This window comes from Rousettus aegyptiacus, unplaced genomic scaffold (genome assembly GCF_014176215.1).
Source record: "Rousettus aegyptiacus isolate mRouAeg1 unplaced genomic scaffold, mRouAeg1.p scaffold_m13_p_3, whole genome shotgun sequence".
Classification (NCBI taxonomy): domain Eukaryota; kingdom Metazoa; phylum Chordata; class Mammalia; order Chiroptera; family Pteropodidae; genus Rousettus; species Rousettus aegyptiacus.
The window spans coordinates 131,966,008-131,983,561 of NW_023416306.1; the positions used below are offsets into that span (position 1 = coordinate 131,966,008).

At 40.5% G+C, this 17,554-nt stretch overlaps 2 protein-coding genes across 2 annotated transcripts in view; both read left to right on the forward strand.

Moving 5' to 3' along the window:
* TRIP4 (thyroid hormone receptor interactor 4) overlaps positions 1-7,005 on the forward strand; it is a 45,093-nt gene extending 38,088 nt beyond the window's left edge. Inside the window, exons 12-13 of the mRNA XM_016141075.2 lie at positions 765-867; positions 6,704-7,005. Coding sequence (XP_015996561.1) covers positions 765-867; positions 6,704-6,771 — 171 coding nt within the window. The 3' untranslated portion in view covers positions 6,772-7,005. The remainder of the gene's footprint in view (positions 1-764; positions 868-6,703) is intronic.
* A 5,111-nt stretch (positions 7,006-12,116) lies between these two features.
* ZNF609 (zinc finger protein 609) overlaps positions 12,117-17,554 on the forward strand; it is a 178,542-nt gene continuing 173,104 nt past the window's right edge. Inside the window, exon 1 of the mRNA XM_016141065.2 lies at positions 12,117-12,238. The gene's annotated coding sequence lies outside the window, so the exon portion shown is untranslated. The remainder of the gene's footprint in view (positions 12,239-17,554) is intronic.

Here is a 17,554-nt window from a genome sequence, read left to right on the forward strand (position 1 = left end):
AAGATAGGAAATAATGAAACACCAGATTAAAGGGGCATTGCTGGGGAGTACTTTCTGTCAACCCTGGTTGTTCCTTAAATTGTGATTGTGTGGTCAGCATAGTCTTACTAGGTCCTGTGGCTGTCTTAGCGGAAGGATTGAAAGTCCAAAGTATTCACATTGTTTTGTGATAAAGAAATCCAAAGGAGGCTTCTAAATAATTTTGAGAATTGCTCTACTATGTACCTTTTCACCCTAAGTAAGTCTGGAATACATCCAGCAAAACAGCTTTGCATGTTCATACCTTTCAGAATGAATCATCTTCCTTCCCTTTAGTGAGAAAAGGGCTCTGTTGACTGTTTCTGGCAGAATTTTCACAAATGTTCTATTTTTATTAAATCCTCCAGTGTTTCGCTTTAGTTGAACCTGGAGGGTTGAGGGTGGCAATATTCCTGAAGGAGACCTCTGAATCTCCCAACTCACAGTCACTTGCGTTAAAGGAACAGTCAGTTCTGATTCTTCTAAGAAGATCTCAGGCATTCTTTTTTTCAGTTGTTTCCATTACAGGAAATGGTAGGCAGTACACTGTATAAGAATACTGTGCTAAGGCCTGGGGAAAGGCAAAGATTTGTTCTTGCCTGTTGAGCATAATCCTTTTTCCTGACTGTGAAATGAAGAGTACTGTCATCAGAATGTTGAGGTGAAATCTGGGACATTCTTTGATTTTCTTTAAATTCAAAATTTGTCCCAACTAGCCTGAACTTTTTATTTTGTGCATTTTGCAGTATCCAGACATGAGTCAAGAATCGGATTCTCCATTTGTTTTCATCTGCAGAAATCCCCAAGAAATGATTGTGAAGTTTCCAATTAAAGGAAATCCAAAAATCTGTAAGTCACAAGTTTTGATGGTCTGATTTTCTTTTTTTATCTTCCATCTCACTTGTTTAACTTTTTAAAATATTTCTCTTTTTTACCCTATTCTATGGAATCTCAAATGTTGAAGGATTAGTAAAATTATATTTATCGATAACTTTAATGTTAGGTTAACTATAGTATAGCCTTTCCAAAGTGTACCTTCCTCCACAGTTACTGGCATGGTAGTGAATCACTCTAAACTGTCATTTAGGATCCCAATACAGTTAAAACTCTATTTGTTAGCCAAAAGAATATGCTTTGTTCTGTTGTACTGCTTATTAAAGGATGGAGTAAGCCAGTGCCAATGGCAACATTGTCATTTTTTCATTGTTCCTCAGTATTCAATCTAAGAATAAGACATATTTTTTTTCATTGTCTGTTCTTGAGTATCTGTTTTGGAGGCATCACCTCCCACTATTCCCTAGAGTTTTGCCCTAACCCTCTTACTACCTTACTTTTCATCCTGTTTTTGAAACCTCTTGATTTCCTTTTCTTTAACTTTGCTTTAATGTATTTATGAGTATAGCACTCTCTGCATATTTACTTCTTAGGAAGTACTTGTTGACTTTACTGTTTCAACTTCCAACTCTTCTTCAGTTCCTAACTTTTCTTCCTCTGTCTAGCACTACAGCAGACTCTTCAATTTCAAAGCAATCTCAAGAAACATGTACTGGTGTTCTCCCTGCATAACTTCTTTTAAAAAACAACATCAACAATTCTCGCATTTGCTCTTGTCAGTTACTATTTTGTGCCTCTGTGACATTGCTTTCCCCATTGTGTGAATTGGATGATTCTGGGACACGCATTATCTTCAGCTATGCACAACCCTACATCACCCTATACCTTGGAGACCAAGTAGCCATTTTATAAATCTTTTTTGTAGAGAAGTACTTCTCAAACTGTAACATAAATAAAAATCACCATGAGAGCTGTTAAAATAGGTTCCTAGGCCTTCTCCCAAGTGATACTGATGCCGTCGGTCAGCTGACTACACTTTGAATAATACTGCTTTTAATCACAAAATGAAATGCTATGAACTTAGATTAATGTATATTCACTACAAAGTTCAGGCAATTCTCATAATTTATGAGATGTATGTTCCTGAGATTTTTACAGATCAGAAAATCTGAATGTAAGTTGCTCTTAACTTACACAAATTATTTACCGCAGACTGTACCCCAGCTGGTCACCAAGTGCCCTGGAAATTCTTTTTTTCTTCTTTTCCACTAGATAGGATTTAAATCTCCCTTTTCCTCTCCCTGTTTTTTGGTTCTGTTATTCTACCTGCTTCTACTCTATTCCATTCTAGCCTTACTACAGGCACTGATAGCAACACTGGTAGTAGGAGGAACATGTGATTGGTCTCTTATCCCAGATCCACTGCTACCTTGATCTTTAGTCTCAGTTACCTTTTCTTCATTTCTTCCTCTATCTTGGTTTTTATCTGCTGCTTGAGCTCCTGTGAGAAAATGTTCTGTGTAAACAGAGTTTAGATATTTCTCTGTTTTTAGTACTTTCTCTACCCAGAGATCCACTTTCACAGTACATATATTGCCTTCATTTTTTTCTCTATAAGGTTTAATAAGGGTGGCGGAAGTGAGGCTGTTTGGGAGCAAATTTTAACAACCTTCTGTCTTTCCCCATTGTTTCTGTTAGTTAAAAGTTTTAAAAAGCCAAAATGGAGTGTATGCTTGTTTCAGGGACAGCAGGGCTAGATAAAAAGTGTGAAACTTCAGCTTCTTCCATGGTAGACCAGATAAGACAAAACATTTGTCAGAAACAATAGGTAGTGAAAATTTATTTTTAAAAAAAAGAAAGAAAGAATAGGTTCCAATTCCTGTGTGTCTCAGAATAAAAATACTATTGAGAGAGAGCCAGCCTGAGGATTTAGTCTGGTGTGAAGTTTCTCACTCTTTATCCTTCATTGGATCTTACCATCTCTAAAACTGTTACACTTTGCCAGAACTTCCTTCCCTTAGGCTATAGGGTCTATCCTTCATTTGATCTTACCATCTCTAAAACTGTTATACTTCTGCCAGAACTTTCTTCCCTTAGGCTATAGGGTCTATCTCCAGTAGTTTACAACTGGGAAAGTCTTTAACCGCACTGCCACAGGGGAAAATACATACTTGACTCTTAATTTGGAATGCTTCACAGTTTATTCTAGATACATTGTTACTTTAAGTGGTTAAGTTCCACAGTATAATAATATTACTACTCTACTTCAATTACAGCCCTATGGAATAATTTTTGGGAGTGGGGTTAGGGGTAGTGATGGCTTAGGAACCAAGCCACCTTTTATAGATTAGTTCTATGAGAAATATATTCTAAACTTCTGACTTGCAAATAAACTTTCAAAATACAACCCATTTATAAGTTGTATCATGTATATATATACACATACATATACACACACACACACATATATGCCTTAAATTAAAAATATATATTTTGATTTATGTTTTTGGACATGTAAACTTGAGCTTCCCTGACCTGGGGATAACCGTGTTTCTAGAAATTGAAATAATTCAGAAAAGAGCAATGTATAAAATGATACCATTTGGCTGTGTGTCTGTTCAAATTAGGAAGTGCAAAAAAGTTAAGTGCAATAGAATATATAGCTTGAATGTTCAAAGAGATAAAGGAATCTTTTTACTTTAAATGAATTACATGGTCTATAAACTCATGCGAATACTGCCTTATATCTTATGTAAAGCATATGAGAATCCCAATGAGAGTTATATCGATTGATGGCAAATACTTTTTCTCCTTTTAACTTCTTGCCCATCTGTTGCACAGGCATTTGATTTTCTTTTAGGCACCATGATTGAGGATGTGGTTTTACATTGAAATGCTGTAGGTACTAAATGTAAAGCTATTGGGGGAAATATAGAATCTAAGCATTATCACTCTGCTTTTAAGAGAGTATAATGTATGTTACTGTAGTTAACTGCCTAGATTCCAAGTCTTGAAAGACTAGGCTGAACTAGAACTCAGAGTTCATAGTTCCTGCAATCCAAGGGCAGCCATGGTGACTACTTCTTCATGCAGGAAGCTCTAATCCCTGGCCTTCATTGCCCACTGCTGGCCCAAGAATTGCCACTGTTGGCAGTCACTGTGATAGATGTTAGAGATACAAAGAAATCCTTATTTGTAAGGAGCTCACAGATTGCTGGCACATGTATGGTTTTTTTAGGCAGCATATGAGATGAAAGAATTTCCGAATCCCTGGGAATGCACTGAAAAGCCTTATTGCTCTATATCTCCCTCCTATTAGTTTTCCATTTTATGACGTCATCATTGAAGCCAGATCTTAGTTTGCCTACCACTGAATGTTTTGCTCTGATGAGTTGGTCTTGCCTTATGTGGTCTCACTTGAGGTTTCTTTATAGTCAGAATGGAGTTATCTGAAAATTATACTTGGAATGTTCTTATACAGTGAAGCTTTGAGAGTGTGAAGAAGGTAATGCCACTTTTTTGAATATCAGGAATCTGAAATATAGTTAAAAGACTTGCCTACAGTTATATGGTAAATTAAAACTGAGACTGTAACTAAGAAACACATCAAGTCTCAGCATAAATGACTACCCTTTTTCAAAAAAGTTATGAACATATGAAGCACTTTAACATATATTATTTAAATTAGTTATTTGGTTAAATGATTTAGTGTATGTAAAATACTTAGCACAGTGCTTGGTATAATAATGTAAGCTGTAATCCAACAACTTTGTAAGTAGGAATTTTTCCTTTCACTTTTCAGTTGAGTAAACAGGTTTACAGAAATTTTATTTTACTTGATCTTTCTGCTTATGGGTTTTCTGTTCTTCTAGGTTTTCTGCTTTTTATCTTACTGCTTCAGAAACAAGTTCCAATTTACATTACATTTTATTTTTAGGGCACAATATCATAGAGCTAGAAGGGCCTTCCGTACTATGTAGTATAATTTCCTCTTAGCATTGAAAAAGTTAATGACAAGACTGACTAGGTGACTTTCCCCAGGTTATACAGCTAGATAGTCTCAGATAAAACTGGGACCTGGTCGTTCTAACTTATTCAATAAAGAGAACAGAAGTCTGGAGTCCTAGATAGAATTCTAAATTCTGTCCTGGCTTGTTCTAAAAAGCTGAATGAGATACAATACCTCTTTAGACCTCTTGGTGCCACCACCTTTAAAATGGGTAGTCTTCTGTTTGTCTCATGTCTATTTTTGTTTACTTAGGTAGTCCTTATGATGTAAAGGTTTTGAAATTTTTAGTGTCTACCTTCTTTAATTAACTTGGTGAAAACATTTATCGAGCACCTACCATTTGGCAGTCACTATTGGTAGTGTTACAAAGGCAAACTTGCCTTGTAATAGGGCTCTTTGCCAGAATTGCTGGCACATGTTTGGACTTCTAGCCAGGCAGCCTGCGGGATGAAAGAACTCCTAAATTCCTGGGAATACTCTGTGCTCTGAAGCCCAAATTAAAATCAACAGCATTGTGATTATTGGGATGGCATTTTTAAAGTATCATTTATTGATGGTTTCTGAGGAAGTCCAGGAAAGGGAGCAATGTTATTCCAGAGGCATGTGTATCTCTAGAGAGATTGGGGGAACGGGGAACTTAAGAAAACAGGAAAACTTGTTAGGTCTAGGTGATTTTCTCACAATCACTTGTGCAGTCATCAGGACATGTATTCCTAATTGGACAAATGAGGGTATCGAAGTCCAGAGAGACAATGACTTGCCCATGTCATACAGCTAGTTAATACCAGACAAGGGTGGACTAGAACTTGGGTCTCCTGACTCCTAGTCCAGTGCTCTTTCTCTTATACTTGATTGCTGCAACAAATGAATATGACAACAGGTGAGGGGCATTGGTTGTTCGTATGGGCCTGTAGCACACTTTACTTTCCTTACAGGGAGTCTCCTTATTTTGTTTCAACTTTTTTTTCTTTTTTTAAGTACTGAGGTTCAACTGAACTCTCCTTTTCCAGCATCAGCATTACTATTGACTTAAATGATACTTTTTGAGGGGAAGAATGCAACCTTCAAGGTCTGTTTTCAGACTAGAGAGACGAATTCTGTTAAGATTCTCTTCATGAGATGAATGAATCATAAGGCTGCTGCTACCACTGAACCCAACTTTATCCTGTTAGATCTGAGGAGTCAGAGGTCGGAGACCACATCAGTGAAGAACCTCTCACTAGGGTCACCTAGGACAGGAAGGTTGCTTGTTTTCTAACTAACACTCCGAATAGTCATACAGCCCATGACCTTTGCCCTTCTTAACTGGTGATAGGCGCCCTTTATCAGTAGAGCATTCATGTAGATTCTATTCCACTGTTTCAGGTCACTCCCCCTATTAAATCTGAGGCAAGAAAAGGGTGAATTGAACAGCTTTTCTCACTGTGAGAAAGGTTTATGCATTATACTCAGCCAGTTAACAGGTCAGAGGAATGGGTTCCCACTGTGTGAAATACCTTCATATATGTATATAAATATTTGTTCTTTAAAACCTTGCCTTAGCATCGGATACCCTGGAAAAGATAATGTTTCTTTTCTAGTAGCTGCAAAATTAGAAGTATTAACTTTGGTTCTTTAGGCGAATACTCATTGTAATGAGTTTGTGTGCATGCTTTTCTATCTCTATCCAGTGTTCCCACTGCTTCCCATTCTTACAGAATGAAAGTTTGAAAGTGTCTGAGTCCTGAAGCAAGATAATTGAATGTGACAGGAACATAGTAACCAGAAGACCTGGGAGGCCATGAAAGATTTGCATTGCAAATATAAAAAGTAAATAATGAGGCTTCTTTTTCTCCTTTACAGGGAAACTGGATTCCAAGATCCATCAAGGAGCAAAGAAGGGGTTAATGAAGCAGAATAAAGCTGTCTGATGGAGGAGAAAAAGAACTATACAGCATAGTGCAGTTTTGTGTGCTAAAATGGTTATCTACTGGTCCTTTGGAAATGAAGCAGTGGAAACCTCAAGGCTTAGCATCAGGCTTGAATCTCTCAGAATTTAAACTCTTACCAAAACTTGTATATTTTTCTTAAAGAGTGGGATTCTTTATGTAATGGGTCGAAATCTTTGAATACACTATTGATAAAAACCTATTTTAAAAATTCTAGGTCTTTGACATTTTTTTTTTTTTCAGAGTGGTATTAGAAGAGAAAGGAACAAGTTGGAAATAACTTTCCTCTCTGAGGCTTAGATTTGTAGTTAGGAAAATTCTTAACCTAGGTTAACAATTTTTTGAGGGACCACTTGAATTTAAAAGTTTTGGTTTTTTTTGTTTGTTTCATGTTTTCAAAATGATAGGCTGATAGAGTATGTGGATGTCTGAGGAATCCTGTGTTTGATACAAACTTGTGATGGCACAAAAAGTTTTTTTAACAAGTTTTCTGTTCTAGTCCAACATCTCTTGAAATTAATAGTCTTCAAAGCTGAATGATCTTTGTTGGCAGATTTTTTTTTTTTTTTAATTTAAATAACCTGAAGAGGTGCTGCCACTTTGTTCTTTGGTTTGAGACATAGGACATAAGAGGGTCAGACTGGGAGAAGATGGAACCACCTGCTAAAGCAGCATGAAACTGCCCTATTTATTTTGTTGATTTTGCAAAAGCAACACTTGGATGGGGCAGTTAGAAAAAACTGAAAAAAAAAAAATCTCTTTAGTAAATGCATCCAAATACCCCTAAATGCTGAAACCAAACCCTTTAAATCATCCATACCCCAGGAAGCTATGAGCTTTGGAAAAATAGGAGGTTGGTCTGAAATGAGATTTCTACTAGTCAGTCTAGCCCCACTTAGTGAGGTACTTTTTTTCTGAGGCTGTTCAGAAGAGCTGTCAGAATCTTAGTTGCTGGCATCCTCAGGAAATTCATGGTCTTAAATGTGTATGTTCTGCTTTTTATAAAGCAGCACCACCACACTGGGGAAGTTGGATTCACTCCAGCAGTTGTGTGCATGACTTAAAAAAGAGAGCGAGAGGGAGAGAAAAAAGTGCCCTGTGTTATGAAAAAGATTAATTTCCCCTTTCTTTAATCCTTCATATTCAGCGTTTATTTGTATTGAAATGCCTCCACTCATTATGCATTGATGTTCACTCAACTGTGAACCCCGCTTGTTGCATCGCTCAAGGCACTGGCTTTGTGGGGGCCTGATCACTCTGGATTCCCAGGGAAAACCCATTCGATTCTTGCTCTGGTGATGCAAACGTGCAGTATTTTATTTTCTTTTCCAGTTCAACTTCTGTGGAGAAAGTGGAAAGGACAGCTAATGGTACTTCTTTAGGGCAAAAGAAAATCTTTTGAGCCTGCTACAAACCCTAGTACTGTTGATGAAGCCATCCTGGGTTCACTATGCAGTTAATAGTTTACCAAGCAATAGCACCTTGAATTCTGTGCTGGAATTGTCTGGTTTCTTAATAGCAAAATAAAGGTAAAAGGCAGGAGGTAAAGAGCCTAGGGAGGGGAAAAGAAAAAGTTTATCTGCCTTTTCATTTGAATGACAGCCTGAGTACGGAAGAGTCTAGATTGATTTTTTCCACCTGGATAGATTGTATGGGCAAGCATAAAGAGAAACACATCAGGAGCTGCAAGAGTTCAGGTTATGCAACCATTTTGTGTGCCATGATAAGAAAGTTTACAAGAATCTTACAAAGTTTACAAGAACCTACCTTGGCGTCCAAAATTTGCTGCTAGAGCCGCATGAGTAAATGGTAGAGTAACTTGAAAACTTCGACTTTTCATGGTTAGACTATGAAAGCCTGTCTTTCGTTCACGTGGTGATGGTATAAGGTCTCTCTTTTATTTGCAGAGACACCGAGAGGAAGTGTGGGAGAGACATGAGGGTAGTTTGGCCCTCTGTTCCTCGGTGATGAATGGCATAATTTAAAGTCTAGTGGAAATTCTTAGCCTGAGTACAAACTTGCCAAGGAATAGCCTTTCAGTGCTTTACAGCACTTTGCACTGACCGTGTAACTCTGGGACAACTTGGCCTGAGGGAAGTTTCATATTTCTGAGCTGGTTTTCTTTTGCGGCCTACATACCTGCGCCCCCTTTAGGATGGTTGGGTTCAGTTGCTCCCAATTTATATTGTACCTAAAGGATTCAGCGTTTTTATTTTTGTTTTTCTAGGCAAGACTCAGTTTCAGTTGTATATATGAAACCAGAGACTTTCTCTGTCAGGATTCAGGAGGGTTTAGCCTTTTAGTCAGATGTTTGAAATGAAGTGAGGGTTTTTAAATTTTGCTTGCTATATTCTGGAGAAAGAGAACTACGTGACCCCCCCCCCCCTTTGCTTTATAAGCTGGAAATGTACAAAAACCCATTTTTTTTCCCCTAGGGAGTAGTATGAAAAATTTAAACTTCCAAGATTACTTGTACACATAATTACAAAGTTATGGCTTTTAAGAGTTATAACCCTGAATCCCTTTCCATTTTAAATACTATCTCTACTAAAGCTCATTTATGTGGGTTTCATTTACTTTGGTTAATTTTTTAATGCCTTTGCTAGAGCTCCTTGCCCAAGACCAAGACAGTCTGGGGGTTGTTCTTTTGCCCAGCAAGAAAAGGTCAGTAAAAAAGCAAGCATCTATTAAACTACAGAAATCAGCTAACTTCAGTTTATTAGGCCTGGGGGAAGGAAAGAAAGTCCTGTGATGAAGGATGTTTTCTCCTTCAGATTCAAATAGCAAGTACACATCTGCTGTTCTCAGCTTCTGTGAATGTGTTTGGAGGGAGGTGATCCATATCACAGGCTCTAGCAGGAACAAAGGATCTTTCAATTTGGAGGGCTTTTCTACTTTTCTTATGCAGAGAAGAAAGAACCAAGCCACAGTGCCATCCTCTGACTCAAACTTGTGTGAATGTCCATTTATTTGTGTGCACATAATGTGGATTAATTTATGGGGTGAAAATTGGTCAGTTGTGACATAGAGAATCCACAAAGAAAACTAAGTAAATGTTGTACCCCGGCTTGGAGTCAAATAGGGCCAGGGAAGGGTAGGGGACAGGGAATGGGACTGAGGATCCATAGAGAGGTGTGTCACAGGAAGGGACTGAGATGTTGGGACAAGGGACAAAAGTGTAATTACAGGAGATTTGAGCAGAGTCTAGATCTGTACTGTGTAATATGATAGCCACTAGCCACATGTGGTTATTTAATTGAAATTAAGAATTCAGTTCTTAGTCATGTTTACCATATTTCAAGTGCTCAAATAGCCAGATGTGGCTAGTGACTTCTGAATTGGACAGTGCAAATATAGAACATTTTCAACTTTGTAAAAAATTCTATCAGATAGTGTTTGTTTGGAGCAGGGGTCAACCACTTTTTCTGTAAAGGGTCAGGTAGCAAATATTTAGGCTTTATAGGCCATATAATCTGTAACAACTATTTAGCTCTGCTGTTGTAGTACAAATGCATCCGAAGGTAATATATAAATGAGCATAGCTATGAGCCAATAAAACTTTATAGACACTGAAATTTGAATTTCATATAGTTTTCACATCACAAAATATTTTTTATTTTTTAGCTATTTAAAAATGTAAAAACCATTCTTAGCTCATTGGACATACCAAAACAGGCGGTGAGCCTGAATTAATCTGTGGGTCATAATTTGCCAACCTCTGTTCTAGAGGAACAGAAAGTCAAAACTTAAGACTCTTTTATTGTACAGGACATCAATCACTTGAAAATTTTTAGTGATTCTTCTGGGCTTAAAGACGTTTTTCTGGCTAAAGTTGGGGTCCACTGTAGGATTGTTTACTTTGTTTCCTATTTTTGCCATCTAGTTTCCAGTAAGTAGAGCCATGCTCTTCAGTGGGAGATGACTATTCAAGTGTTAACCCTTAATTAAGGCACACTTAAGTCTAAAATACTAAATAAACTCTACTTTCTCTACGTGCCCAGTGGTGAATTCTCCATTGTAACATCACCCAGTACAGATCGGAAGTGTGCTGTCACCTGAGATCAGTTCTGTTGTTGCACTGCCCTAGAACAAGCTGAATATTGGTGGACCAAAGGCAGATTATTCTTCCTAGGCCAGACAGATTTAGTTCTCATCTTTAGCCATCACCCCTACCCCAAACACACATCCCTGTCTGTGTATGGAGATGGAGTGTAAGGGGATTTTATGACCTGGCTTTATCCCCAAGTCACATACTAGGGGAAGTAAGGAAAGATAAAAACTGCAAAGCTGACTAAGATGGTCAAGGACACAGTAAGGACATAATAGGGGCTAAAATGTGGAGAGTCTTGATAATTAAGAAAAATTTGTTTGCTATGGAAGGAGGTGGGAGGCTTAGGGAGGAGGTCCTGAACGGTATGTTTCACAAGTGAGAGATGGGTGGGAGGGTTCACTTAAACAAACATGGACTAAATGCCTGCTGTGTACTAGGTAGCGTGCTGGGCAATCAGAGATGAATGACAGATAAGGAAAGAAAAGTTTCAATCGTTAGAATGGTGGGTAGAAGGCCAGAATAAGACGTTTAGAAAATAAAAATAAGATTTGGTGACAGGATGATGAGGTGAAAGGGATATAAAAGGATTAGAAATGGGTACGTTGGGGAGGAAAACAAATGGTAATTCTCAAGAAACTGGAGAACAAAAGATAAAAAAATTAGGGGTTTCATACTTTGCTGAACCAGGGGGTAAAAATGAACGAAACCATCATAAGCTGTGTGTGCTCTTCTCTTTGTGGATGTTTACGTTCAGACACCTTATGGCCCTTCCCCCGCGGTTGAAGGACACCTACAGCATTGTCTTCTGTATTTAGGATACGATACTTCCCCAGAGACCTCTCTGCGAGGAAGTCTGGTCCAGCGAGAGTTCTTTCCACGAGGAAAGAGCGTTAGGTTCGAGCTCTCCGATCCAGGTTTCTTCGAATTTATCTCTGTTTTAACCGGCCCGCCGGGTTTTCCAGCATTCCCAGAGCAGACTCTCTAATCCTGGCTCCGTGTGACCGCGCATTCCGAGACCCAGGATTTGGCTCCTCTATCCAGGTTCCGGGTTTCCCCCGCGCTCTCCTGCTCCAGACTCCACACCAGCCTGGAATCCGGATCCGAGGGCCCGGTAATCCGGCGTCCGGGCCTTCCAGGCGGCCCTGGTTGTCCCGGATCGCGGCGGCGGCGGCGGCGGCGGTGGAGGCGGCTGAGGGACCCGCGGCCCCGGACACAGCGGCACCGGCCGGGCGGGGTGGAGCGGCACGGGGAGGGGGCGGAGAGCCGGAGCGGAGGCGGGGTGGGGTGGGGGGGAGGGGCCGCGGGAACGGATGGAGGCCTGGGCCCCGTAGCAGCAGCGGCTCTACGGCCCGGAGCCCCGGGCCAGCGGAGGTGGCGGCTCCCGGGACCGGCCGCGCGGTGAGTCCGGAGCTTTGTGTGGAGCGGTGGCTGGGGGAGGAGTGAGGCGGCGGCGCTGAGGGGTCCAGGGGCCGCGGCGCCTGCCAGAGGAAGTGGGGGTTGGGGGGTCGGGGCGGAGCGAGGGGAAGGTGTGTATTGGGGGGAGGGGGGTCGTTGCGTGGCTGGGGGAGGGGGCGTCGAGGGGCGCGGGGTGAAGTTCAAAGCGTGGCGGAGGCCGGCTCAGGCTGAGGGTAGGGGTGCCCGAAAGGGGATCAGGGTCGGGCCAGGTTGTGGGGACGGGCCAGAGAGTTTGAGAGGCCAGCCTGGGTATCTTGAGGGAGCCCAGGGCAACTGGGGCTAGTCAGGGAGTTAGGGGATATCAGAGCGAAGGGTTGGGAACAGGACGTGTGCGTGGCCCAGGAAGGGGGAGCAAGGTGGCTGGGGGTGTGCAGTAAGTACGTTGTGGGTGTGTGCTCCTTCTAGTCTTCGGGTCACATTTACTCCTGTCCTTTTCTTCAAGATGGAGGGATCCAAGGGCCTGGACCTTAACTGCTATCCTTGTACCCCCCAGGAGGGTTTGTGACCCTGTCCTGTTTGGAAAACCCGTGCTGCCCTCTTTTCCCTTTATGTGTAATTACGGTTGGATCATCTCTGTGCTGTACTCAGATTCTCCTTCCTCCCTCTGGGGTAGAGGAGGAGGAGACACATCTGACCAATTAATGTGTGTTTGTGAAACAGGCAGCAGCAAACAGTCATTTCAGCTTCTAGGAATTAGGCTCACACAGGGTAGAGATCAGAGCCCTTTAGGGAGAATATTTCTGAACAAATCACAAATGATTAAATTCTCTAAGAAACAGCTTCCTACCTAATGAGAGTGGGAAAGATGGGGGAGAAAACCTGTCTATTTCCAGCCATGTGTCCAGAGCCCCAGGGGTTGAGGAGAGTCCCCAGTCCCCCACAGGCCTCTCTTTTCTGTATTAGGCTTTGCTCTGCAGCCTTGAGTTAATTTCACCCCTGCTGCTTTGTCTTGGGGGAGGGAGTGCTGTTTTAGGCAGTTGTGAGGAGATGACTGTTCTGCTGCTACACAATAGTCGTGTCATTTTATCGGGAGTGCTACCCCAGGGCTGAGAACTGCTGCTGCAGAGATAAACCGGTCCCTCTCACCCGCCTATTGTGTACACAGTGAAGGTCATAGGTTCAAGTCTTGTCTGAGAGCTTTGGATATGCTCCATCTCCCAGGCTCCTCAGTGCCATTTTCTTCCTTTTCCAGACTGGGGCTTGCCATTGGAGGAGGCCAGACAGAAAGGCTCTTCTTTTTGAGTGAGGAACAATGCAGAGCTCATTGGCACACATTTTTCAGAAGAATAGGGCATGCCAGCCATGTTGTGCCTGCCTCTTTGGCTAGCCTATACTAAGTTGTGAAGGAATTGTGTCTGGGAGACTCAACCTTGATGTTTATGTCAGACCTCCAAGGGGAGGTTTCTACTCTTGTTTGAACCATTATATTTAATTGTTTTTATAGAGATGGGACACTCATACAATGATTTTTGTTTATTTGTTTAGGAATATCACTAAAAACCTGTGTAGCATTAAGATAGGGAGTCAAGGACCTACTGCCTTTTTAGAGGTGACTTCCTGGTCAGTAGTAATTGCACAACAAAAAAGCCACAGAATTTACCTATCCGGTCAAGGGCTGTGGAAACAAAACACCTTTCCTTTTCATCTTTATTTTAATTCTAATGAAAGGAGGTGACTTGCTCATTATGCAGAAAGTCCATATCTGCCTCTTTATTAGGGAGAAATCTGTCAAAGAGATGAACATTGCGAAAGAATCATTTGAAGTCCTGGAGGTTATTAATGATAGAAGGATGAGACCAAGCTAGAAGGAACTGTTTTTTTGTGTGTATCTCATAGATTTCCCCACATAGTACTATTAGGTAAAAAATAATTTGGAGGTATAAATGAGATTTCCATTTAGGACATTAAAGAAAACTTAAAAGATTAGAAATCAAACTCATAAGAGGGCAGTTGTTCACAATACCCTGTGTATACAATAGCCAACCATTTCCTATAGGGTATTGTTGAATAGAAACTTTAGCCTTCAGTTTTACTAAAGGTCTTTCTGAGGTGCTGAGAGTCTGTGTTGCCCCCCTCATTTCTTTATTTCAACGAGTCTCTTAAAATGATGGCTTGTTATTTAGGTGTTGGGCTTTGTTAGGAGGGAATGGGTTCTGACCTTTATATTTCCGGATGACAGAACTGTCTTCGGTCTTACTAGAGGTATTGTCTGTCTTTAGACTATTTCCAACTCTTATTTGGCCTAGGTCTCAGAGTGAAGCTTCAGCTATACTGACTCCAAAGCTTTTTGCTGTTGGGCTGTTGGCATTCATTTCTGAATCCTGTCAGGTGACAGTGAAGGCAGAAGCCTCAGATTAAATTTGCTCTGATTAGATTCAGTGGTTTCAGATTTGAGCCCTTGCCACAAGGTGTTTTCCGAGTCTTCTGATTGTGACCATCTTCCAGAGAGCACTTTGGATCCATGTCCCCGCCCCCGCCCCCAACTTCTTGGTATAAAATGTTTCCTTGTGAGGAGTCTAGATAGCTGGACAGATTAGCGCTTTTTTTGTGTGAGGATATGGAAGCATAATTTTGGCTCCTGGTAGTAATTATGTTGCAATTAGCATATAGCAACTAAATGACTGGAACAGGATAATTTGTTGAGGGGTTTACTGATTGCTCTGTCAAGTGGAAGTGCCACTCCTTATTTATTGGACTGGGAACACCACTGCCTAGGCTCAGCCATGGAGACTTAAGAAATACAGGAATGATGCATGGTCTCCAGAAGTTCTTGCTCTGCTCCCTCATTACTGGCGGGTACTGTAGTACCTTCTATTGCCACTTTCTCTTGCTCCAAAGGGAGCTAAGCAATTGTGATTTCCCTTGTGGAAAACTGGTCATGAATGGGAATACTGCCAGACAGATGGAGCCACTCTGAGATAAGGCAGCCTTATGTTGTGTGGCCAGATTTTTTTTCACCAGCCGAATTCTCTCTTCTACTTGATTTTTAAAAATCAGCTTCCTTTAAAAAACAAAGAACAACAGCAACAAAAAACACAAAATACAAAATCACATAGTATACTAAGTATGCCTTCATGATCTTTCTCATAATAGTTGGCTGTGACAGACGAAATGAAGATAAGCGATGCTGATTGGTAGGTTCTGGGCCCACTAAGTGTCAGTGAAGGACACTTTTCACTAGGGAACAGGTAATTCACCAAAGCACCTGCCTAGCCAGGCATGTGGAATTGGCAGCAGCTGTGCAGCTGAAGAGGGATTATTGAGCAGGTGGTTAAAGAATCAAATGCCACAGTGACAAGAAAATACTTGGTCTTCCATGGTTTAGGTTCAGTTCATACGTGTGAAATTGCTCTTTGTTTCACATTTTTTAATGGCTAATACTGGCTTGTTAGTGAGATGATAATGGAATAGAGAAAAGAGATCCTTCTTTCTCTGTGTTTCTTTTAGATTACTGAGTAGCTTGCTTCAGACATGGTCCTAGAAGGCCCTATTGTATTTTATGAGTTCTGGCTTTATGCCTTATGAATGGGAAGGAAATAGTGCTAATTCAGTGTTTCTAGTACTTGTTTATTAGAGGAAAATGGGAAGGAGAAAATTCTTTGCTTTTAGTGTGGTGAAAAAGATTTAGCCCACTGGGAGGATACCCAGCAGGTTTTATGCGAAGGATGTAATTGACTTTGTGTTAGGTCTATCTAACATGCCTTATTCCAGAAATTTGCGTATGTTTTTATTTTATGAATTTAATTCTCCACACGAAGTTTGCATCTCTTCAGGTGTTTGTTTTATTCCATTTTTAGTTTCTTCCAGCACCTTTTATAAAATTCTTTTCCCTGGCATTAAGATGAACATCACGTGTTAGAGTCAAATCATCACCACAGAGCCAAATTATGTTAAAGAAATATCTCAACTAAATATTTTTCTTAAAACCAAGTACAACATTTTCTGTAACTTGGAGGAGGACTTTCTATTTTGAAGTTTTCTGCAAATTTCCAGGTTTTTCTTATAAGTTATCATCGTTCTGTTAATATGATTTTATTTTTCTTTCACATGTTCATGTCACTATAGTAGGCAGTGCTAAAGAGCCCAAAATTTATAAGCAAGTGACTTGATGTTTATTATCTGACTTTTTTAGTGCCCTCCAGTCATTTTTTGTATTAGGCTGACAGGTTGTGTGTTCCTATTGAAACACACACACACAGTCAGTCAAATTCACAGGGTGTTAACAGGTGATTGGAGAGAAATAAGTGATGTTAACTGTGTTAGAGTAAATCGCTTTTCCAAGTGCAGTGAAGGTTCTGACCTGTTTGTCAGAGAGAGAGGCAGATTTAGGTAGGTAGGTAGATATATAGACAGATTGAGTTAGAGGAAAGGGAGGCAAAAGGTGTGACTCTGAGGCCAGGGCCTGTGGACCACTGCAAAGACAAGAACATTTGCAAGAATCTGCTTAAACCTAGTTTCAAACCTAACTGTAAGTGAGTGCCTATTATTTAGTATCCACTTTTGGGAAAGAATATAAACTTCTTTATTTTCCCATATGAAACCATCACAGTTGTTTGTTTTAAATAGTTCACAAAGCACCATATACTTTCTTAGCAGTCAGTAGTTTGCTTCCTCATGCTTTTTTTCCTTTTCCTATTTCTCATCTTAGTTCTCTGCTCTGAAGACTTCTCTAGCAGCTTGGAAACACTCTAATTACTGTAGCTATTATAGTCACAACCCAGATCTTCCACCTCCTTCCCACTCACCCCTTTCTATCTTCCTTCCCCCTCCCCTTGCTCTAGCAGCAGGAGTTGAACTGCAGTCTCATGAGCACAGTCAGATCTATGAATGAGCTTTATATCTTGTCAAGGCAGAACTCCAGATCCAACAGGGCTGATTTTTCATGGTTCTCTTGCTGTTTGTTCTTGGATAAGAGCCCCAGAAATAAGAGATGGCAAATACCTATTAGGTCATATCTAGTCCATCACTCAGGAGCAAACCTACAATCTTTCTCTTGTCTCTGTGAGAATTTCTCGCTTGCTTTTGTAGGTAGGAGCTGTCTGATGCCAGGCAGGCTCTGAAACTGCCTTTTTTATTGTGCTCTCTGGTCATTAGTGTCTGGCCAGCTCTGCTCTCTTGGATTTTTATTCTTATCCCATTTTCAAGATTACTTGCTCCCAGCAATATCTCCACCCCTTCATCTTTAGTCCTTTCTTCTCAATTTTTGGGACCGCATTTATAAGGGTTTCTTTTGTACCATTAGTTTTCTGTGCCAGAAGT